This window comes from Dysidea avara, chromosome 10 (assembly GCF_963678975.1).
Source record: "Dysidea avara chromosome 10, odDysAvar1.4, whole genome shotgun sequence".
In the NCBI taxonomy this organism is placed as follows: domain Eukaryota; kingdom Metazoa; phylum Porifera; class Demospongiae; order Dictyoceratida; family Dysideidae; genus Dysidea; species Dysidea avara.
Genome location: NC_089281.1, coordinates 24,963,785 through 24,986,968, shown reverse-complemented (window position 1 = coordinate 24,986,968; position 23,184 = coordinate 24,963,785). Strand labels below are relative to the sequence as shown.

The 23,184-nt window shown below is 38.0% G+C and overlaps 5 protein-coding genes across 7 annotated transcripts in view; 2 read left to right on the top strand and 3 right to left on the bottom strand.

Moving 5' to 3' along the window:
* LOC136236617 (cytosolic purine 5'-nucleotidase-like) overlaps positions 1–3,101 on the bottom strand; it is a 15,622-nt gene extending 12,521 nt beyond the window's left edge. Inside the window, exons 1-7 of one of the 2 annotated variants that reach the window (XM_066026843.1) lie at positions 2,915–3,101; positions 2,783–2,856; positions 2,652–2,728; positions 2,542–2,582; positions 2,453–2,492; positions 2,344–2,399; positions 2,255–2,294 (exon numbers count right to left, since the gene is read on the bottom strand). In XM_066026843.1, the coding sequence (XP_065882915.1) occupies positions 2,255–2,294; positions 2,344–2,399; positions 2,453–2,492; positions 2,542–2,582; positions 2,652–2,728; positions 2,783–2,856; positions 2,915–3,036 (450 nt within the window). In that variant the 5' untranslated portion in view covers positions 3,037–3,101. The remainder of the gene's footprint in view (positions 1–2,254; positions 2,295–2,343; positions 2,400–2,452; positions 2,493–2,541; positions 2,583–2,651; positions 2,729–2,782; positions 2,857–2,914) is intronic. The other variant, XM_066026842.1, reaches the window with a different exon arrangement.
* Positions 3,097–7,359, top strand: LOC136236614 (ectonucleoside triphosphate diphosphohydrolase 7-like). 2 transcript variants are annotated; one of them, XM_066026838.1, is made up of 9 exons: positions 3,097–3,206; positions 3,320–3,960; positions 4,294–4,365; positions 4,412–4,494; positions 4,637–4,815; positions 4,874–5,198; positions 6,247–6,329; positions 6,438–6,599; positions 7,025–7,359. In XM_066026838.1, exons 1-9 carry the CDS (start codon positions 3,199–3,201, stop codon positions 7,254–7,256), a joined length of 1,785 nt encoding a protein of 594 aa, XP_065882910.1. In that variant the 5' UTR covers positions 3,097–3,198; the 3' UTR covers positions 7,257–7,359. The 2 variants fall into 2 exon arrangements, with proteins under 2 accessions (XP_065882910.1, XP_065882909.1); XM_066026837.1 differs by lacking the exon at positions 3,097–3,206 and having other exon boundaries at positions 3,218–3,960.
* Positions 7,296–14,888, bottom strand: LOC136236613 (probable ATP-dependent RNA helicase DDX41). Its single transcript, XM_066026836.1, has 18 exons — positions 14,694–14,888; positions 14,590–14,643; positions 14,451–14,529; positions 14,320–14,394; positions 13,643–13,703; positions 13,478–13,595; positions 13,326–13,417; positions 13,175–13,268; positions 12,968–13,027; positions 12,778–12,914; positions 12,644–12,724; positions 11,491–11,654; positions 11,123–11,172; positions 10,991–11,062; positions 10,655–10,901; positions 7,746–7,817; positions 7,584–7,694; positions 7,296–7,523 (listed from the first exon to the last, which is right to left on the bottom strand). Exons 1-18 carry the CDS (start codon positions 14,814–14,816, stop codon positions 7,387–7,389), a joined length of 1,827 nt encoding a protein of 608 aa, XP_065882908.1. The 5' UTR covers positions 14,817–14,888; the 3' UTR covers positions 7,296–7,386.
* On the top strand, positions 14,798–19,395 carry LOC136236623 (docking protein 2-like). Its single transcript, XM_066026847.1, has 3 exons — positions 14,798–14,939; positions 15,678–16,068; positions 18,172–19,395. Exons 1-3 carry the CDS (start codon positions 14,883–14,885, stop codon positions 19,293–19,295), a joined length of 1,572 nt encoding a protein of 523 aa, XP_065882919.1. The 5' UTR covers positions 14,798–14,882; the 3' UTR covers positions 19,296–19,395.
* LOC136236645 (coiled-coil domain-containing protein 172-like) lies at positions 18,049–23,184 on the bottom strand. The gene is made up of 8 exons (XM_066026870.1): positions 23,051–23,184; positions 22,787–22,989; positions 22,713–22,744; positions 22,220–22,353; positions 20,109–20,210; positions 19,951–20,053; positions 19,470–19,904; positions 18,049–19,423 (listed from the first exon to the last, which is right to left on the bottom strand). The coding sequence occupies exons 1-8, from the start codon at positions 23,130–23,132 to the stop codon at positions 19,384–19,386; spliced, it is 1,131 nt and encodes a 376-aa protein (XP_065882942.1). The 5' UTR covers positions 23,133–23,184; the 3' UTR covers positions 18,049–19,383.

Below are 23,184 nucleotides of genomic sequence, written 5' to 3'. Positions count from 1 at the left end.
TTACATGTACAGGAACGTACATCTGTATGAACATATCAAAGGATTTTAAAACAGAAATTAAAAATCATCATGGTTTGTTATGATGCATTTTCTTTGTGGAATATAGCAATAACAGACTTCAAAAGATTAGAAGGTTTGTTAAAAAACTTCACTGTTTGAAGTATTGCTTGCCAAGAATATGACATGGAAAAGAGTGGGCTAGAGATAACATGATGGCATGAGCAAAAAGCAGGGCATTATAATTCATCCCAAGACCAGCATACTTGTTGTAGTGAGACCATGTAGCATGCACGCAGTGATTACACCTTTAGCATGTCTGCTTCAAAAGACAGGGAGTATTCATATGCCTGAGCCACAGTGCATATAAAATGCAGAAAGTTTTATAAACACATGCTTATACACTAAAGTGCATGCAAAGGAGGTCAGGTTACAGGCATCATATCAATAGATTTCAAGCAGGTCACCCACAAGGGGAATACAGCTACAGAATATATGCCCATAGGCACAGTTTTTGGCTTTGATCCTCTCCTGCTTTAGGCCTGCCTAAAAGGTTAAGCACCCATCAATGTGCAAACTTGACACCAGCACTTCTGCTTCTCACATTGAGAATCTAAAGCATAAAACTAAGCTATGAGAAATACTGCAACAGTGTGACCTGCAATTCAGTATTTGGTCTGGGACCTCGCGTCTTTAAAAAACAAAAACCGGCTGTTTAGTATAATATGTGACTGGATCTACGAAAACAGGACATAATCGCACGAGCCTAAATTTACAGTATAAAGCATTGAATACATTGGGTGAAATACTTTCGTATTAGTGATAAAAAATTCTGTAAATTTTTTGAACGCCTCTTTCTTAGTGAAGGAAGGGTCTAACAATAAAAACCTGGATATTATCTTATTCATCTGCTCAAAAGGAGTTGGAAAATCTTTGTTTCATTGCAGTAGACCCAAGGATACGTAAGTTATGAGCGTTTGTTCAATGTCACGTCGAAGCGATCATATGCGATCGATTTTTCATCACAAACTTCACCATTGTATGCAGTGAGGAAGGATTAGTAAAGGAAAAACTTACTCAGTAATTGATCCCCTTGTTCATGGCGAACACGATGGTGAAAAGTTCAGCACCTGTAATCTATTTTCTCTACACTTGCTGTACAAATAGATTTTTCTGTTGTTGCTACTTTGTAGGGCTGTAACTCCCAAAGTTATTGGCATATGAAGCTGAAATTTTGCCAGTGGTTACACTTGGCTAAGTAGATTATAAACATTTAATAAACAGGAATTTGATAAATATGCGATTATGTCCTATTTTCGCAGATCCAGTCACATATTCTTCTCTTAATCCCTTTAGTGCTCATGTACTAAATCATCAGATTATGTGGTAGACAAACTAATAACTGGTCACTCATTTACTAGCTAATTTCTTCATAGATCATTTCACATCACTTCACCTGCAATTTGTAGGATTCTTAATGTACATGTAAGTGTTCCAAGAAATGTGAAAATGAGTACATGAAAGGGACCACAACCTTAGATCAATCATGTAGTGCTTCATAATAATTATTGTATGATAAAACAAAGTGGCGAGGAAGTGTGTTGCTTCCCATCTGCCAGTTTTAAGGCAAAAAGATGCACACAAAATGTACAGCAATTGTAACCCATAAGTGTACGTTGTCCATACAGGTGTACATCCAACTATCTAAAACTTACGCACTGCAAGAATACTAGCAACAACTTTACAAATCACCAGCCTACTCTCACTGTTTTTCATTGACTAGTTTGTAGGTTGGTTCATCAAACACATCGTGATTTCAAAGAAAGGTTCAACCTAGTCAATCGTTATTGATACTGAGTGTTCTGTAAACTGATAGAGCCAAATTATGTGTACCAGTACCTCAAAATCTTGATGACTAAAAACCAACCATGAAAACAACTATCAACAAATACAGTGCTAGTCCTGGTGCCATTATTGATCACATGTGCCAACAGTTCTTCTACCCTTGGTTTATGAGGCCAATTCAGACATGAAAAGTAGAAAACAAAATTCCTGAATGTTATCAAAACTTTTCACATAGGACAGAACCCCATGGAAAAAATTCTCTATAATGTGTGAACATTAATTAACCTCACCACAACAAGCAAATCTACACTTGTTCTTACATGCATGAAATATAAACAAGTTACCAGCTAGTGATGTCATTATTACTTAACATGCCATTAGAATTACTACATAGCTAGTCAACACATTTCACCTGTACATATTTGTTGGGGTAGAGTCTCTCTATTTCTGATCTGTACAGAAATATGGTGATATACACTAGTCAAAATACGTATAAATTACCCATGAACGTGGTCGAAGCCATGAATGCATCGAAGAATATTTCCAAATCCATCGACCTATTGAAAATACAATCAATTACAGTTTTAAGTGGTGCAAAGTAGTGGCCTACCTTTAACAAATTTCCATAAGTACGGTCAAAGTACAATCCTCTGTTAAACAAGGGCAAAGTAGCGTTTATGTAGCTAATGGACCTTTTACCTTAAAGGGAAGTTCGCGTCATATTGCAGCTGCGACAACTCCTGCAAAACAAGAAACAGTAAACGCCCAAATCGGAATTTCCAGGTAACCTTAGCAAGAGTATAGCTCACCTCTGGATAGCCAATGTCAATGAGTCGCTTTATGAGCATATCAAATGCGAGAATTTCATACTCGGGTGACTTGTAATCTACAAGCACGCAATTATAATTACAAAGTATCTAGCAAGACTTATAAAGCATACCAACTAACGTGTAATCCATGTCAAAGCCAATAAACTTAATCTTGTCCATGTTAACAGTACGGTTAACGTAAACTCTACAACAGAACGTTTTACCCTTATGCCGGCAATACATTTTAAATTTTAAAAAGTTACCTTTCGTCCGCAGAGTTCATTGCGTTACTAGTGTCTCTGGCTGTACTGATCTTGTACTGTTTTACAAACGTTTGTAAATCTTCGTCCCCGAAGGAGAAATTCCGACTCTGTCTTCGAGCCATTATCGCGTCAGCCACACAAATCACGACAAATTACTCACAATACCCACAATCGATACGTCATGACCAGGTGACGTAAACTTTTGAAAACTTTTGTGAAGCTGGAACAATGAAGCGTACCCGGACCTGTGGATTTGTTTGTAAATAAATCTGTCATGTTTATATATGGCCAGGTAAGAAGTTGATGTATTATATTCGGCGTGTCTACGTGTCGATTAGAGTGTAATTGCTTGGTCTGTGCCCACCCAATGTCTTTATGGGCGGATATGTGTGTTGTAACTTTCAGGCTAAGCATCCAGTTGCCGTCGTCTTTGTTAGAAGGACAACGACGGAGTGGTAACGGACGGAGAAGTCTGGCCAGGACCCTGTTACTAATTTTACTATGCATCGTGGCTGTCACGTCCCTGACGTCTTTGACTGTTCTATTTGTGTCTGGCTCAGCGTCAGGGAAATATTTCGGCGAGTGTTGCTCATGGGGAGATGGAAAGGCGAATATCATACCAGAAAACTTGATAGAACATAATTTTGCTGTAGTGATTGACGCTGGCAGCTCTGGCTCGCGAGTATTTATTTACCACTGGCCAAAACACGATGGAGATCCTTCACATTTACTGAAAATTGACCAGCTATTTGATGTCAATGGTGTACCGGTAGTTAAGAAGGTTGAACCAGGTCTTTCAGCATTTGCTGATCACCCCCAAGATGCTTATGCATACATGAAGCCGCTATTAGACTTTGCAGTAAGTCACATCCCATTGTCGAAGCAAGAGGATACTTTATTGTATGTGTTGGCAACTGCCGGAATGAGGCTGTTACCTACGGACACACAATACAACATTATGGAACACCTTCAGTTAATGATCAAGTCAGAATACAACTTTTATCTACCTGAATCAAGTGTAGAAGTGATTTCTGGAAAGTTAGAAGGTATGTCTGCATTTCAACTGCTTTAGTGTGTGTACCATTGTACATACGTTTATGAACACCTGATGTATTACACCCTCCACTGTACACTTACAGTGCATACATGTGAGATGCATGTACTACACATGCAGGGATCATATGTATTGGCTATGTACAGGTTTAAAAATTAATGAAGCATAAAAATGGTTTCAGTCCCAGCTGTTACAACACAATAGAACAAAGGAGATTTATTAGTCAATTAAATAAATTCATTGGGAAAGTGTCTGTTTTTCACTGTCTTCAATCCTGTACTTCCCAGGAAGTTTGGTTATTTTTTCTGTGTGTGTGTCTGTCCAGGAGTCTACAGTTGGATTGCTATCAACTACCTGCTTGGCAAGTTTGATGTTAGTCACCATAGTTCATCAGAAGGTAACTGACAGTATATTAGGGGTCTCATTACTTGTTTCCCTTTCAGATGGTAGCCCAGTTATCAACACTGTTGGGTCTGTGGACATGGGAGGAGGCTCGATACAAGTTGCTTTTGAAATCCCTGAAGAGGTGTGCTTTTGTAAATGTTATATTCACAGATGTTGTAGTTATGTAAATGTTATTTGAGTAGAGGAGCTTTATTCCCACTTTGTTATTGTAAGGATGTGAAAAAAAACTATGCACATAACTACTTCTTACATTTGTTACTTAGATGGACGAAGACATTCTTCCTTGCCGCGTTGTGGACATTAATCTTGGCTGTGGCATAAAAAATCATCTACACAAACACCGTGTGTACGTTACCACTTTTCTTGGGTATGGAGCTAACGAAGCCCTCCGCTTATACATGCAACGTCATAAACTGAGACACCACAAAAACAGTACCAACAGGTAAGGTAGATAGATTAAAAGCTCTATTGGTTTTAAAATGTATATTTTTTGCATGTAGGTTTTCAGTTTTTGATCCTTGTCTTCCATTGCACATGACGTATCATTTATCAGTTAGTGATATTCCTATGACTCTTATTGGTACAGGCAACTACACAGCCTGTAGGGAGTCCCTCATCCCTCTATTATCATCTCCCAAAGATACACACAAAGATGACAAAGATTTTATTACTGCTGCCGAGTGCTCTGAAGATACTCTTTATGAGTTACCGATTAATTTTACCACCATGCCGTTCTATGGATTCTCAGAGTTCTGGTATACTATGAATGACATACTAGGGCTTGGAGGAGCTTATGAGAGGTCTTCATTTGATAGCCACGCTGCAGTAAGTGTTCTTGTTTCCTTTTTCCTACATACCATACAGCCGGTGGTTGTTGCTGAAGTATGGCATACTTGTGCTTGTTGGTGTGTGCTGAAATCGATCAGTGCATTGCTAGAGGAAACCCATTGAAGCAAATTAAATACTTCACTTTCAGATTGGTAACTTCAAAAAAAAGTTTTACACACAAATGGTATACGTGTCTAACTGCTTCTGTGAGTGTCTACAAGAAAATTGCTACTTCTCTGGTACCAGAGTAATATCAAGAGTTACTTCCATATTGTTAACTCTTACTTTTAGTTCTATATGTTGGAGTTAAAGCACTGCCGCGCGTGTATGGAAAATACTGTATTTTTCGTACACACAAGCAAGGCGGTGCTTTAAGTGTTATATTGTACTTCCTGGTCGTGTCTGGCTCAGAGCGATTTTCTCTAGTACTCAAACCACTGCGATTTTCAGTGATAAGGATATCAGTAAGTGTTCATATAATCTATTTCTAGTCGTAGAATAAACTAATAGGATTAGTTTGGCTGTTTTAGCGATTTACAATGTCACACACGTGATCAATTGTGCAGTCTTAGTGGAGTCGTGTTTAACAGCTTCGTGATCAGACAATCAGTAAGTGTTTATACAGTCTATTCCTAGCTGTAGAACAAATTGGTAGGATTAGTTTGGCTGGTTTTAGCGATTTACAGTGTGTTGTTTACGTAACATTCCACAAATAAATTCTCCACATAACTGTACTGTATTTGCTCAAGTGTGCTGTATTTGCCCAATTAAGCGCATGACTGTACTGTATTTGCCCAATTAGCTGCATAACTGTACTGTATGACTCATACAGTAGTTATGCAGCTGTATGGAAAATACGATTCCCAGCATCGCTTTGATCCTCCCACGCAAAGTACAATATATATATATATATATATATATATATATATGATTTATGAAAAAGTTTGTTACATTAGCAGTAAATTCCTGCTCCAACTACTGTACATATGCAGTAAATTGATATGTAGCTCTTGAGTTTCAGTGATCAGGTGTTCTCTCATTGTAGGAGTTTTGCCATACAAGTTGGGATCTTAGCAGGAAACGTTACATGGAACACCTGTATCCTAAGGCTGGCATGCATCGATTAAAGTAAGGAGGATGGTCCTCTGTGTGTGTGTAGTGTATTTATATAGTCTGTGGTGTGTGTCTGGTGTTGTGTATATACCTGTGTCATGTATTTTGTCATTACGTTATAAGGTACCAGTGTTTCAAGTCATCATGGATGTCTCTAATCTTGCACAATGCACTGGGGTTTCCCCAGGACTACTCACATCTACAATCAGCCAATCAGGTGCATGGCAGAAATGTCCAGTGGACATTGGGGGCACTCCTCTATCGTACAAGGTTCATGCCATTGAGGTGGGTTACGTGTGGTATTGTTTGCACAGAAAATCGGCTCGCTTGTTATTACAGCCATATGGCATATTATAGCTTTACTGTTTGAAATTTGTCACTGACACACACATTGTACATGATGTGGTTTCTGTGCTAAATTTCTACAGTGAAGCCTGCTCAAATACAGTCCACCTGTGAGTCAAATTCCTGGCCTTATTAAGCAGGTGGCTGCCATTAGGTAGGAATTTTGTAATAGTATACTGGATCGTGCAAGTGGTGTGTGTGTATGTAGCAGAAGCTGTCCTGTTGCTTTCAGTGTTCTAACAGCCTCCTGTTTAGTTGACTGTTCTATTAGGAGTTTAATTGTAACGGGCACATATGTACCACAAGGTTAATTTTTTGCAGTGTTAAACTTGATATTACCGTGCCACGTCTTGTTTTCACTCCAGGGAGATACCTCAGGAACACCAGCAATCATTACAAGTTTCATGGTCGCAGACCATAATTCATCAACTACTCCTTCCCTTTGGCTTTGTCCTGGTCACTGCGTGTCTACTGGTCTTGTACAGGACAGGACGACCACGCCATCACATCAGGAGTCTGTCCAGGAATGTGTCGTACAATACTATGAGCCGATGTGCCACCAGTAACGATCTGACTTCAATCAAGGTGTTCACCTAATTTCATATCTTTCATTACTGCAGCGTAGCTGGGAAAATATTTATATTGTAATAATATTTGTTTTTTTTTAACAATAAAAAATTCAGATTTTGTATATACAACATGTACATTTGAGGTATTTTGAGACTATTTACCAATCTGGGGCAGAAGATGCTAAATAGTCCTTTCTGCCAATTGTGTTAGTTTGTTTGTTCTGGATGGCTTCTAATTTTGGACAGTCTGTGATCCTGTGCCCAAGACCTCCACAATAAGAACATCCTCTTTCATCTAAACACCAAAAAAAACAACACTTAAATTATGATTAGAGGTGCGGTATGTCTTGTGTACCTCCCAATTCCAAATAATCTTCATTTTGTGATTCTAGGTTACCTAACACTGGGGGAATTTTCTGTTTTGCTTCCATCAATAGGTGTTTCAAATCTAGCAGAACAGATTCATCTGCAAAATTAATGGAATACACACTAGCTACACCCCTTTATGAACACCTACCACAAGTCTTGTTAATAAACGTGGTAGCAATTCCAGTCTTGCCACACCGACCAGTACGTCCTATTCTGTGGACTACAGAACAAGAAAATGCTTGTACACCAAATACAAGTTACACCCAATCTGTGGTTATGTATGTAGCTCATAAAATAGGTGCAATGTATTTCACTGGAAATGCCAATATTGAGTTACAACTGGTGGTACCGTTCTTCCTTATATGTCATGAAGGTCATACATACATACTAAAGGTGTAACAGTAAAATACACGACAACATTAAATGGGGTAACTTAGTTCTTTAGCCTAAAACTACACATTGATTGAAAGTCTCTTCACTGGGCTACTTGGAGAAGTTTAAATGAGCACTGTAACTACAAAGGATTACCTGTTATGATGACAGTGACTTGTGTGTTCTGTGATTGAATTTTCTTGCCATATGTTTAATTTTGATTGTGGGTGTACACAATCACGTGACTAATATATAGCCTGAAGAAAAATTTTATGGCAAAGTGAACAGTACTTGTTACAAGTTGATAGGAGCAACCACCATTGAGTTATGGATCATTTTATAAAGGTTTGTGTACGTGTGTGTGTGTAAAAGGTTGCTTACAAAGCAAGTTTTGGCCTCACAGTTTAGCATTAGGAACCTATAAAGCTACAATAATATTGTCAAGCCAATTAACCAAGACGATCTGATATGGTAACATAGACTTTTTCTCCTAACAACTCTCACTCTAAATTTAGTTACAAAGTGACAGTGTGATACTTTAATTAACAGTTGACATTACATAAACAGCTGATACTAGACAGATGTTAATAACGGCAAGTCTGAGCAAGTTGAGCTGCAAAGAGCATGGTTGAAGATTAGCTATAATAGGTATGCTATGTTGTGTGTTGGTATTTTGTAGGTACAAGATGGTGCAAAATAATTTGCTAGTGAAGGGCAAAATATGTAGCTAGCTATTTCTGACACACTTTAATTGAAATGAATCCATATTTGCATGAAATTCTGTCACTTTAGCAATGACACTTGGTTGATTAAAGCATAGAAACTGTGCAGTGTTGGTGGCACTGGTGTCATGATCTATTTGAGTACCACTGCTACTTTGAGCATCAGGTGAGTGTATATGGGGATTAGCACTGTAAACTGTTCTTCGCTTTTGTAAGATGAATTGATGTTGTTCTGTAGATAAGTGATCTCTCCTGTGCCTGTCGTACTGTTGCTCTTAATAATTCCGCTTATTCTGGCATTTCTGTTTGTCTGTCACATTCCCTTCTTCTTGCTCTACTCAATTTTGTTTCTCTTTCCATTCCCAAAGTTCTCTCTGATGCCTACAGAGTGATTCAGCTCTATCATCTGTATCGTCCATTTGGACAATGCATGAAAATATGGAATGATTTACGAGACTCTGGCTAGTGCGACACTGTTGAACATACATATGGCCAAATAAGGAGTATTTTAAAGATTCTCGCTAGTGTGGGGCTTTATATGTGTATGTATGTCTGTCTGCAGTTTGTTTACACATGTTACACCAATATACAAAAATAAGACCAATATAGCTGATCCGATTATCGATACCCCTCTACAACAATGGTATAAATATTCTAATAAATTAGTGCGTGTACTACCTTCATGACTTGTAAGGAAAAGCAGTATCACCAGGTAATGGTGTCTCCAGCATTACAAGAGCTAGATAATGCCTGAATTATTGTTAAAAGACTGTTTCCAGCTCAGTCTGTGACAAGTTCAGTCCATGAAATACATTGCATGCTTCGGTTTAGCAGAAACAAATACACATTATCCACCTATATTGTCATTAAATTTATTAGTTTATTTTTACTTAATTTCAATTTTTTAAAAATAATTTTTTTTTAGTACTGTCAGAATAGGTATGATACCCACATTTCTAACACACACAAAGTTAGAGGCTTGCTGTAGATCCAGGTGCACAATTTTGGTGATTTCAATTATTGACTTTTTTGTACCACTCACTAAAATTTACAGTACTACCATATAGCAGGAAATTTTCGAAAAGTTAAATTTTCGAAAAAGAGTGCTTGATTGGAAATCCGAAAAAATATTTTCGAAACAATGCCTCTTTACCGCACCACACAGTAGATAATTAATTCACAGAGGAAACTAACAGTGCATGGTTGCGTTCATCACATACATAGCTGCTTTGATTGTTCAGTATAGCTAGATAAACGCCCAATCTAGCTTTGATAGAATCTCGTTTAGCTACCCTAGAGTCTTCCTTAATTCGTAGGTTGAACCATGTTGCTTGGCAGACTTCGCCTCAGAGGCCTGCGGATCGAGCCATAGCTAACTAAGTACATGGCGTTTTTCAGCCCATATAGATGTTTGCTGATAATTATAGTCTTTCCTAGTAATTTCTGGTCTCTCGAGCTCTTATAGGCTTCAAGACTCATGGTGTCATTCGTGCTCACTCATATGCGCGCGCATGGTATCTAGCTATAGCTATATGGCTAGCTACTTGTGTGTGCCCCAGTGCCTAGCTATAGACTAATACATTAGGCCTATAGCTAACTGATATTAGTAGAAACTATGCATGCGTGCACTCGCAAAAATCATTCATATATATACCTAACCATACTTTCTTTGATTGTCATTTCAAAGCCGGGATGTACTATTTTCGAAAAAATATTTTCGAAAACACATTGTTATTTTCGAATATTTCGAATATTTAACCTTTCGAAAATTTCCCGCTATACGGTAAACAGTTTCTAAGCATAGTCTACTACAGTGTACTGAGCTGTTTGTGCTCATCTGGAATCTTTACTATATATGTATGGACAAGATTACATGACTATTAATACACAATTCATACACACACACACACAATGCACAAACACACACTACATATACACCACACACACACACACACAAAATTACCATAATTTTCTATGTCTCCAGGCATATCGTAGTTTATCACATGCTGAATGTTCTCAAAGTCCAAACCCTTTGATGCTATGTCCGTAGCAACAAGCACATCTTTACGGCCATCCTTAAACTCTCTTACAGCCCACTGTCTCTCCTCCTGGTCTTTGCCACCGTGAATACTGACTGCCTCAACTCCTTTCAATAACAAGTACTCATGTATATCATCAACCTCAGCCTTCTTCTCTGAGAATATCAGCACCTATCATGGATATATAGTTGAACAGTTATTAAATGTACTAAATTTATTTCTACAAAACACCACAGTAATTCAAATACTCAAATACTCACAGGTGGATGAGTCTTTTGTAGGCACTCCAGTAGGTAAACTACTTTGGCTTCTTGTTTTACATATTCCACCTCCTACACACAGTAGAATGGTTTACTAAAATGGTTTACTAGAATGTGTAGAAGTTAGTATACCTGTATGACATCCATACTGGCTGCTCCAGCTCGTCCAACATTGACAGTAACTGGAATAGAAAGAGAAGTGGTACATGCAATTCTATGCACGACTTTCATTCTGTTGACATTTAAATGCTAAGGTTTTTATTTTGTGGATGAACAATACCTCAATACCAAGGAACAGCAAGATGTTCCTGTTCTGTAAATTGTAAACCACACAGTTCCTTATTTAATTTACTACATTAATCAATAGGCAAATTTCTATTTTGAAAAGCACCATTTTTGTAGGAAAACTAATGTACATGCACATAGCAGGCTGGCTACACAGATATAAAATTTCAAACTCCAATTTCCAACCACTAGATAACAACACTTCACACACTTACTTGGTCTTACTAGGGCACTTCGGGCAAAGTTTTGTATCTTCTTTGGCATGGTGGCTGAGAATAGTAGTGTCTGTCTCTGCTGCTTGAAGTATGAAAATATTGTTCGTATGTCCTCCTCAAATCCCATGTCTATCATGCGATCGGCTTCATCCAAACACAGATACCTGAAATAGCACATCATCACCATTATACTTTGTATATTCACTTGTAGCTGCTATAGTCAGTCATGCTAACCAAGGCCACCTGTGTCACTACTCAAGTACTAGTGGTGGCAAATCCTCCTGGAGCAGGACTAGTAACCCACTGGAGGCTTTACCATGCCTCACAGGTGAAGGTGTGGGTGCCCAAACAACTCAACATAATGGTCCCAACAATGTAAGTCTGAACCGAACCTCACGCTTTATGTGAAACATTTCTTTTCCCTAATTTTTAACACAAGGTCCGATCCCTTAATACGCCTGATCTAAGAAATTTATTAACGATCTACCGATATTGTACTGATTTGATATCAGTTATTTATTTAATATGATGACTGATCTGTTACAGGTAGTTCTTATAGCATTTTATAATCTCAGACTAAACTAATTGGTCAATTGTTAGCTGAATGATGATCACAGTATTGTTACTGGAGTCAATACCAATGGTGGTGTGGCCTCAATTACACCACCCACAGTGACAGCACCCACAAATATTCTAATACATGCTCCTACCAAGACTTGCCTGGAAAGGTTTGTAGGCTGTTTTAACAGATATTCTAATAGTTTAAGGTGTAGAACTATTCATTGTTTTCTGCCAAGGACCTCTGGTAAGTTCGAGGGTAAGTTTCAGTAATTAAAACAGCTAACTCATGCATATTTATATGGCTTCTTGTAGCACCAGGCAAAGTAATGGCACTATACTTTAGCTTATTTCATAAATGGAGCAGAGAAACGATAGAAGTCTAGTATGCTTGAAAAAAAAAATGGTGATTAGAAGGATCGGTATCATGAATCGGTGGCTTCAACAGAAAATCGGTTCTACCGATTTTGCTCAAATTGTTGAGATCAGCACTGATCCAATGCTAGATCGGTACATCGGTACATCTCTAATTATACCAGCTTAAAAAACGTACGTACGCACGCATGCACACACCCACACCCACGCATGCACATACCTGCACACTTCCAGGTTCATGATTTTCTTGTTCAGCATATCCATTAACCTCCCTGGAGTAGCCACAACAATGTGTACACCTCTAACAAAAATACATTCTCAATTACCAACACCAACTCATATCCAAAAGCATACCTGCGTACTGACTCTGCCTGATCTCGGACAGCCAGGCCTCCAATCATTAGCACTGTTTTGACCAATGGGTAAGACTGGCTGCTCAATGCATTAGTATAGAACTTGATTACTTCATATGTTTGAGTGGCTAATTCTCTCTGTTATGGAAAGGGGGGAATTTTGGTATCTGGTATGTGCAGAGTTCACTTACTGACGGACATATGATGAGACCGTAAGGTCCTTCATTGCTTTGAAATGGTAACTTTCTCTCCTAAAATAAATTATCATTAACACTAGTGCATAGTGTGTGTGCGTGTGCGTGCATGTTGTGTGTTTACTGCTTTGTAGTGTATGATGTGTCGTGGTGTGTGTTTGTAATGCTGCAGCTGTGGTGTGTGGCTATAGCACATACACATACCTGTTCCATACAGAACATAATCAGTGGTAAAACAAATACCAAAGTTTTCCCACTACCAGTGAATGCTATGCCAATAATATCACGACCTAACAACCTAAAGTATACACAATACCATACAATACAAGTTAAGTATGGAGAAGTACTGCCTTACACTGCTGGGATACCCTGTATCTGTATTGGTGTCGGATGGGTAATTCCCTTCTTTTTTAAAGCAGCCAATAAATGATGAGGAAACTTCATTTCCTATATCCAATGTATTTAATGAAATTACAAAGGAAATAAACTCATATAAGTGAAATATACTTGAAATGTTTTGATAGGAGGAGGTGAGTCTTCTCCCTCTGTAAGAATGTGCCATTTGTGTCTAATCTCATCACATTTTGCTGACGATTGTTTTAAAACACAGCGAGGTGGACACCAGCTATAGAATAATTTCAAACATAAGACACACACACACACACTACGTACCCTGTTTTTATTGAGTGCTCATAGATGACACCCTTGGCCAATTCACCAACTGCCATCAAAGCTATCAAAAAATACACACTACTAGTAAATATATGTACCCTATACATACGGTACAGCTCAAATGTAACGTCACACTCGCTTGCACCGCTCGATCCGTACGGGATGAATACTTGTGAGTGCCACGCCCTTTAATTAGCAAGTTTTTTATTTTAATCACTCACAATCGAGTAGTACAATGTTACGTTTGAGCAGTACCATATGCACTCCACAAAATAATGGATATAGTAATACCAGGAATACCAAGAGTTCACTCTATTATGAACTCTTGGTAATACTGCATAAAACAAACTGGTATCCATGGCAGCAACCTGGTGGAGAACTTATGTGACTTCAAAGAGATGGGTAATGAAAGGATAGAATCATTATGGAGGTGTGAAATATTTAAAGATTGGCTTTTTACACATTCATGCCCATACCAGTAGCTCATCATGCTTTTCCTCGCAGATAATTTTTGTAACCAAAAAATTCCATCCCTTTTCCAATTAGACTTTCAACGTTGCATGGTAGCCTACAAAGTTTCATAATTTCAATTGCGGGGGGATTTAAGCTTAACTAGTACTTCAAAGAATACCCAAATACAACAACCCAGCACAATTGAATAAATTTTTGAAACAAACCTCTTGTTTCTGAAATGTTTTGCAGAATTCTCTTCTCTTCTTCAAGTTGCTTGTCTTTTTCTGATTCCTTGTGAGCTAATGGATGACATAAATCATTAAGGGTGTATCACCATTCACCCAGCCCTTAGTACCTTCTGCCTTCTTCTTAAGTACATTGTGTTGGTCTAACAAACTAACTTTAGCCTGAGGTCCAACAACTTCACTGCTCTCCTGATCGATATAAGTATATACAATAAATTTCTTTTTACATACACTTTGTTTGTTACCAACTTCAACTTCTTCTTCGTCTACTTGATGTTTTGAAACCCGCAGGAGTTTTGTGAACTAGAAAAGGCAGGTTATTTATATCTTGGTGTGCATTATTTAGAACTTACTGCGTTTTTTCTTCTTTCTTTCAGTGGAACGTACGGAACATAATTTTCGTCATCTTCAGATGCCGACTTCTCTTCGTCTTCTTCCCTCCGGTATCGTTTAAGAGGTGGGAGAGAATCCGACATCTTTAATCTATCACGTGATTCACTGTGTTGGCTGCCCCACCCCGTATTTTGAACTTCGTTAAAAAGATGACTGTCGTTAAAAAGGGCTACCTTTATAAGCTACCGCGTTCCAGTATGATTAAGGTAACAGTGCTGTACTCCGTGTATATCAGTAGTTATCTACGAGAGTAGCTATTATAGTACCAGTACATAGTCTACAGTGACGTGGAAATAAGACATGCAATTACTGCGCAATATACAGGGTGTTTCAACATACCATAGTTCACGGTTTCTTGTTGTTACATGGGCCAGCTGCCCAAACATTTAGTAGCGCTGTGAAGCACTACAGTTAAACGCCGAAACTAATAGTCGAAAAAGCGCTTTGGTATGGACAAGAACGAGTTATGAGGCTTTTAAAATATCCCATACATTTAGTATGGACGATTCAGGCGCGCAAACGTGAAAACATGCTTGTTCCAGTACAAAACCATTGGGAGTGAACATGTGTTCACATCTTTGATATTATTGTTAGCTAGGTTAAGTAATCATTTATTTGAAGTCTCCAGTTCTTGTTAGGTTAGGTATTCCAAAGGCTGCAGCACATGTTGCTGTCAGACCTTGAGTGCTGGTCACTGTAAAGTGCTAATAACAATAACAACTATATTTGGCAGGGGCTCAGGTGAACGTGTACCGACTCTATGTACAGGTCAACTCAATGAATGTTTTATAAGGGCACAGTTGAGTCTGGTGGCGGTTACTCCTTAAATAACCTGGCTTTGGGCAGTGCATGCATGTTTTATGCTTAGCTATGATAGGCCAGTAGCCATCCAGTTTAATAGTGTGTGTAGTATAATCTGTATTAGGCCTACTTTGATATTGCAGCATTGGAACAAGCGGTGGGTGATACTTCACAGTTCTTCAAGAGAAGGAAACTTAAGGATGGAATACTATGACAATGAGGCTCATGCAACAAGAGAGATAGCAAAGAGAATCATCCCATTGGAAGGATGTCATGCCTTATCTCAGATCGGTGCCATGAAGTCTAAGAAATATGTGTTTGACTTTACAACCAAACTAGGTAGACTGGTGTTTGCTACTGATAGTCAGGAGGAGCTGGATGATTGGATGAAGAGTATTAAAACAGCCGTCCAGTTTGACTTAGAAGTCAGAAAGCGTCAAAAGATGGGATCCACACTTCCTGATCAAACATCAGCAACGGCATCAGCTCGTAGCATGGAAGTGGAGAATGTTGTGTATGAATCAACTCAGACAGGTAGGAGTCTGGCAACATACACTCATTACAGTACTTTGCATGCGAGGATCAAAGTAACAAAGTGTTCAGTATATTACATATGCTGATTACATTATGAAAACAACCTCACCTGATGGCACAATTGATGCATACATAAATTGCCAAAGCTGTATAGCCTACCAATTTGTTTGAATAAATAAGATGGTGCTCTTACGAAGTGACTAGAAAGTACAATATAATCCCTAAAGCACCGCCCACGCTTCTATGCTTGTGTACACAACAAACACAGCATGAGGGGGTACGGGTGGGGGTCTCAAGACTAACATTGGCTTGCTTTGTGCTGTCAAGTTGTCTCTCAACACACCCCCTCATGCTGTATTTTCTTACACATGTGCGACAGTGCAATAAGTAAGCTATACACTTCACATTGTGTTATGTATATATAATAGATTCAAAACTTCCAAGTCATTCTTTATCTTATTGCATGCTACTACTAAAAAGCACAGTATATACCATGTAGGGTACATAAGTAATTTTCACAAATAACAAATTTCAGGATTTTTGTGGTTTTTGTGGTTTTATTTTCGAGGATTGTTCCTATTATATATAGTAGATAGCATAGAGCCAATCCAATTTTTTGAGAATGAAATTTTGCGGACAGCCAAGCAACTGGAAAATCGGGCCAAAAAAATTACTGTCCCCAAAAAATTGTACGTATATATATACAGTAGTACAAATTTAGTGATCACAATAAAATCCAGCCTTAAATCCTACACGCTAATTTATGTAACTGCCAGATCAATAGATTAGTAGTTCGCACTTACATGCAAGTAATACACTAACTTTACTTTGTATACATACAAAATAGCTGTTCATCTATAATATTATGTGACCTTCTTTGGTACATGTCTTGCACTGTACACTGAATATTAAAGTGCTTCTAATAAGTTGTATTAACCAAGTATATAGCCATGCTGGGACCTTCAAGCTACATATTATATGTTGCCTTCATGTATTGTGTACTAAACTGTGAAATGGCTTGCTAAATTCAACTGTGATTCCCTTAGTTGCTTGCCACTAGCTATATAGGTCTTGAAAACTTATCTATTCTCCAAAACTTTGCTCTGGTCCCTTCACATACCTCTGGCTCACCCAAAACTTTGTTCAGCCACTAGCCAAGTTTGTGTATTCATCTCACTTCCGTTCATTCTAGTATCTAAGGGGTTTGGTTTGTGAATTCCCATGCTTATGTGCAACTCTTTCATAACAGCTAATTGTTCATTCAACACTTTACATGCTTCTGACATTACTTAAATCTCCATGGTAACATGGCACCATTGTAATTGTGTTTTCGTAAACTTGTTATCGTGCCGTTACTTTTTGATAGACACAGTACCAATATTGAATGGCTTCACAGCACTACTAAATCTTATTAATGAAATACAAGGGGCCAGGTGAAGGAATGTAAACTGACTATAGTTATAGACACGAAATCCACACAAAACATAGCTACTTACACACCTACTTAAATAGGCTGGTATAGAGTTTGAAGTGAGTTGCTGGTGAATGGTGGTGTGGTTGGAAATGATAACAATAATAGCAACATCCTAATAAACATGTAACCCCTCATCAACAGGTGTGCTTTCCAAGGTATATCAATAACCTTCTACAGCAGTAGGCATCCCGAAGTAATGAAAAACCTATTCACAGAAGTGCGATCTGATAGTAACATTTCTATGCTGTGCAGAAGTGCTGGAAGGTGCCAGGCTGGTGGGAATTAATATGCGGCAAGTTTCAGATCAATTGGTACCAACCTTTTGGCAAGTTAGTTTGCTTATGGACGGACAACTTTCTAGATTTATATATAATAGAAACAGCTAAAGTAGATGTAGCATAGGAAAGGGATTGGTACTTGTAACCCCACATGGTCATATACAGCAATCTTTAGGTTCACACTGACTATGTAAAATATGTATGCATGCACTATAAGCTACTGCTCAGTTGCAGTGATATACACATTAAGCTGTCAGAAATACATAGAAAGATACTGCCAAACATGATGTATATGTGATACATAACCGACAGTAACTGTTATATAGGTTACCACTTTACTTTGTTACATAGGGAAATATGAGGTGGAAATTGAACCGAATGAAACAAGTGACAGATTACAATTAGAAGGAAAGTACTCCCTAGTAGTTGCTTCGGATGGTGTAAAACTGGTCAAGCCTGACAGTGGGGTTGAAGTTGCAGATTGGGATTACAAATATTTGAAGAAATATGGTAAATCAACAGGCAAGTTTAGCATGGAGACAGGAAGAGCAAGCAAAACTGGCCAAGGAAAACTGGTGTATCTAACTACCCAAGGCCATCAGATATTCACCCAAATACATGGGAATATACAATACCTTGGCTCCAAAAAGAAGGCAGCGCAAGCAGACAGTGTGAAACAGAGCAAGTCATTGCATAATCAAAGTGCTACCACAAGCCAGCCAAAAACACCACATGAGGCTCCAGAAAGTTTTAATCCAAATGCTGAATATGCTGTTGTTGATAAGTCAAAAAAGAAAAAGAAAAGAGGCTCAATTACATCACACGGTAGCCCTGAAGGGACCATAGCGACTACGACTGGAATAAAGGCTGGAACTTTTCGTAGAATTAGCAATGACACTCCTGTTGGCAGTAATGTATATGATACCCCCATGCTTCAGTCAGTATCAACACAGCAGACCCAACAACCAATTGCTGAAGTACAGGAGCCAGTACAAACTAGTACACAACTTTTTGGGAAGCAAGACAGTCGTCAGGATACAAAGAGAGTTGATGGGGATTATGATATTCCAATGTCACCATCTTCTGGTGCTGGTTTTTCTACCTCACCCACCTCAATGTCACCATCTTCAGATATGCCAACATCAGCATCTTTTGCATCAGATGATTTGGGACAATTTTCTGATGATCCGTTTTCAAACAGTGGTAACGTAGTAAGTTCACCATTTGGGAACGTGGATCGAGATTATGAAGTTCCACCAGAACCAGAACGTGACTATTCTAATGCATCTACTTTTCCTGCAGCCTACAGTGCCTCCCATGATGGCACAACTACAACAACTGCATTCAGTTTTGGTGATGATGACGATGATACGGTATTCAATCCTCTGGTGGATGTTGAGGACTTTGGACAATACCTTGAGACTGGAGGAGATGATGATATTTGGGCTGACCTGATAAACCAAAAATTTAACTAATCACACACATACACACTAAACATTAATTATTTGTTGATTGTTTTACACAAATACATTTATTGTTTTAATGCCAATATATAATTTTTAGTCAGTAATGAAATCTGACCTTTTTTGGTTTCTTGATTACCCTACAAGACATGTACTACACTATCAATGAGATAAACCAAATTTTACCTTGGGACAAGTCTTGCATCTTTTTCTTCAACAATCCTATTCTTGACGTCTCTTATTTTAGCACTTGATAAATAATTGTTAGACTTGTTACATTCAATACTTTCACTAGTATTGAAATCATTTTCAATATCCATGTTGTCCCATTCTTCAGCCACCATTGCTTCAAACCATTCATCCTCAACTGACATTAAAAGATCATCGGGCTCTTCCACTACATGCTGGGTACTTCCCCGCTGCTTTTTGTAAGGATTGTAGTGAGCTATGAGTCCATTTTTTCCCAGTCTGTCCTCCTTCTGTTTCTCGTAATGTTGACGTGACTTTTGTTCCAGCTGCTGACAGTAGTATTTCTCATGTAATTGTGATAGTTCTGTACTTAATTGTTCACATTTGGTGTCTTCACAGTTTTCCCTGTATTTCTCCAATTCTTTCTGTAGTCTATTTATTCACAGGACAACAAGAGGTTTATAATGTAGCAACATACTTTACAATCTCAGGATCTGTTGAGTGTTTCTGTGATAGTGCTTCTTTTTCTCTTTCCAGTTTACCAATCTCTTTCTTTTGTGCATGTACACCACCCATGAGTACTAAGGCAAACATGTGCAGTGTCAATGACATGGTGATATTGCTATAATAAATTACCGGCTGTTCTGTCCTTTTCCTTCCTCACATCTTCTTCCAACAAGGCAACATGCTTCTGCAGTGAAGCCATTTTATCTTTATCTTTCTGATAGTCAGTGATTTCTGTTACGGGAAGCATACAGTAGAATTACAGTCAAACCTCTCTAATCCAATGCTCAGTATTAAGGAGGTTGTTGGATTATTAAGTCACCTCTGTAATCCAACATTGTACGATATCTAGAATTACGTCATATTATTACAGGTAAAATGGATTACACAATGTTTTTAACGTGAACTAATTTTAGAATTTGCAAAGCTTTTTTTTCTATTATTGTCAACCAATTAAATGCTTTGGTCACTTAAAAATTATTTTCTGTGATTGTTATTAATGCTGCTGTTATTCTCTGTTGGATTACAAAAGTCGAAAACAATGTATTTCCAAGTCTAGGGGATTAAATCTTGTGTTGGATTACAGAGTACAGAGGGGTTGTTTTCTATACAAAAGTGTTGATAAATGACATTTTAGTTGGATTAGAGAGGATTCTGGTGTCAGATTAGAGAGGTTCGACTGTATATAGCTGGGCTCACAACAAAACATTTGAAAAAATTATACAAGTTTGCTCCACCAGACTATAGCATACTGCATACTAAATAATGAGGGACCACGATTATTGTAAATTTACACAATCCAACGGTAAACATAGTAGCTATAGGCTTAGATATCCTGAGTCCTTCCTCAAATGAACATTTCCTTTAATATTTCTATGTACTAAATCATTGTCCCATGAATTGGTAGCCATTACCAGAGGAGGTAGGACATATGTGCACACCGCTTACTTATTGCATCATAGTATTTATAAATTTCTCAAAAGTCATTCTTAAAAACCAGCAAACATTGAAGTTCACTAAGGCTCAGTAGATTTATTAGATAGGGCTTCATGTAAGTTTCAAGAAAATGTACTTTGTTTTGGAAGAACCCCTTTTAGGCGTGCAAAATAGTGATTTTTCACTATTTCACCAAGAAATCCAGGGCCCTTACAAAATAAAGTACATAGCTTTGAAGTTTACATAAAGCACCATATATTTATTTATTGTCACTGGGCAGGCAGCTCAGCTTGATATGCCCAGGGGAAAAAAGAAATTTATAGCTATTACAGATATTAGCTAGGTAGGTACTTGTATGTATTATTAATTAGTAAAAGTGTTTGTAAGCTAGCTGTAAATGAGTCACAATCATCAATTTCAATTAGCATTTCAGTTGGGTAAGTGATTCCATTCATTTATTGGCCTTGATAAAAACTCTGCTGATATATGAAAGTAGATGAACATGGTAAAATGTAATGCAAAGGATGATACCGTCTCGTATTTCTTGTTGAGGGGAGATAATAATGTGGGATGTCAAGTGTGTAGTCTAGATGCAGAATTTTGTGTTTGTAGCATTATCATCTGTATGTCCTGCCTCCTCTGAGCTATTACTCATCTACGTACCATATATACGTCAGTGAGGAAATTAATTTGGTGAGTTATCTATAGCCAGTTCGGTTCACCTGAGCACTCGTTTCTTGATAATAACTTTTGTTACATGGGCCAGCTGCCCAAACATTTATAGTAGCACTGTGAAGCCCTTTAAATACTGGAACTGTTTATCATGTGATACCGTATAGTCTAAATATTTCGAGGGGTTAAAATTTTCGCTGATTTCACTGTTTTGGGGGTTATCAGCAAAAATGTTAGCCTTGAAATATTTAGACCCCCATATAGTCTAATACATTTTGGGAGTGTTTGCAAATCCACGAAAATTTTTTAGCAACATTGCCCAACCTCGAAATATTGCCCCTCAAAATATTTAGGCTATACTGTACCAGCAAGAGTTATGAGGCTTTAAAAATATCCCATACATTTAGTACAGGTGCACAAGCATGTTTACAACATGAAAACATGCTTGTTCCAGTACAAAACCATTGCATGTTCAACTCTTTGATATGACTATATTTGGTGAGGCTTATAGGTGAAATTATAGGCAAATTAAAACCCCACCAAAGTTGTCATAGCCCCTGCTTGCAAAATTAACACTTCACCAATATAGTTATGTAATGACATCATCAAATGTGGTAGTCAATTAATCGTGTTACCTCTCTTAAGCATATCTAATTTTTCTTCCAACATGGTGACAGTTGCTCTTGCTTCTTCGTGTCTCTTCTTTGCACCCAGCCCACACATGTCATATTCAGTACCAAACTTTTTTGCTGAACACACAAACTCCATCCTAAAACAAGAGGTATGCTAACAAGTGAATTAGTCATCATCAAATATGAATATTAGGCCACATAAACTTAATTATTAGTTCCTCATCCCCACCTACATCACCATTTTTCTTACTTCATCAAGGATTTTTGGCACCACTGGTGACTGAGTGCAGCCATCCAGCACCTTTAAAGGTTGGTACCTTGCTAGAGTAGTCTAAGAAAACTGCATTCTGAGTCATTTTAGCTAGCTAATTCAGCTATCTAGTTAGCAAAAAATAAATAAAAATCCGCCTTCCTGCACTGACATTTTGAATCGAGGATGAGAAACTAATAATTAAGTTGATGTGGGGTTTAAGTTCACTGTTGAGATTTAGAGCACCTTTCTTGGTCAATCTTCTCTTCAAGTTGAGCCTGCACAAATTATAATAACATTTCACTGCATTAACTACATACCAGCCTGTCTTTTCGGTTGTTTCTTTCTCTTAACTGTTCTTCCTTTTGTTGCTCAAGAGTGTCTTCATGAATCACAGCACATTTCGCGTTTAATTCAGCATCAGCTAGTGTCTGTCTCTTCACAGCTAGTTCTCCAAAAAGACTTTTGCTTCGTTCATACAACTGCGCCAAATGAGACCGGTGATACTGTATGTCAGCTTTCACTACAGGACGCGAAATTTTGACCCGTAAAAAAGTTGTATATACGCAAGAAACCAAACTCACACTTCTTTAGGTATTCGATTCTGTTGTTGAAACTCAACTCAGAGTGCAAAAGCTTCTCAAATAATTGGTTTAACTCACTCATACTTCGTCCAGTCTTCACCGTGAATTTGAGCCAAAAAAAATGTTTTTTTTGA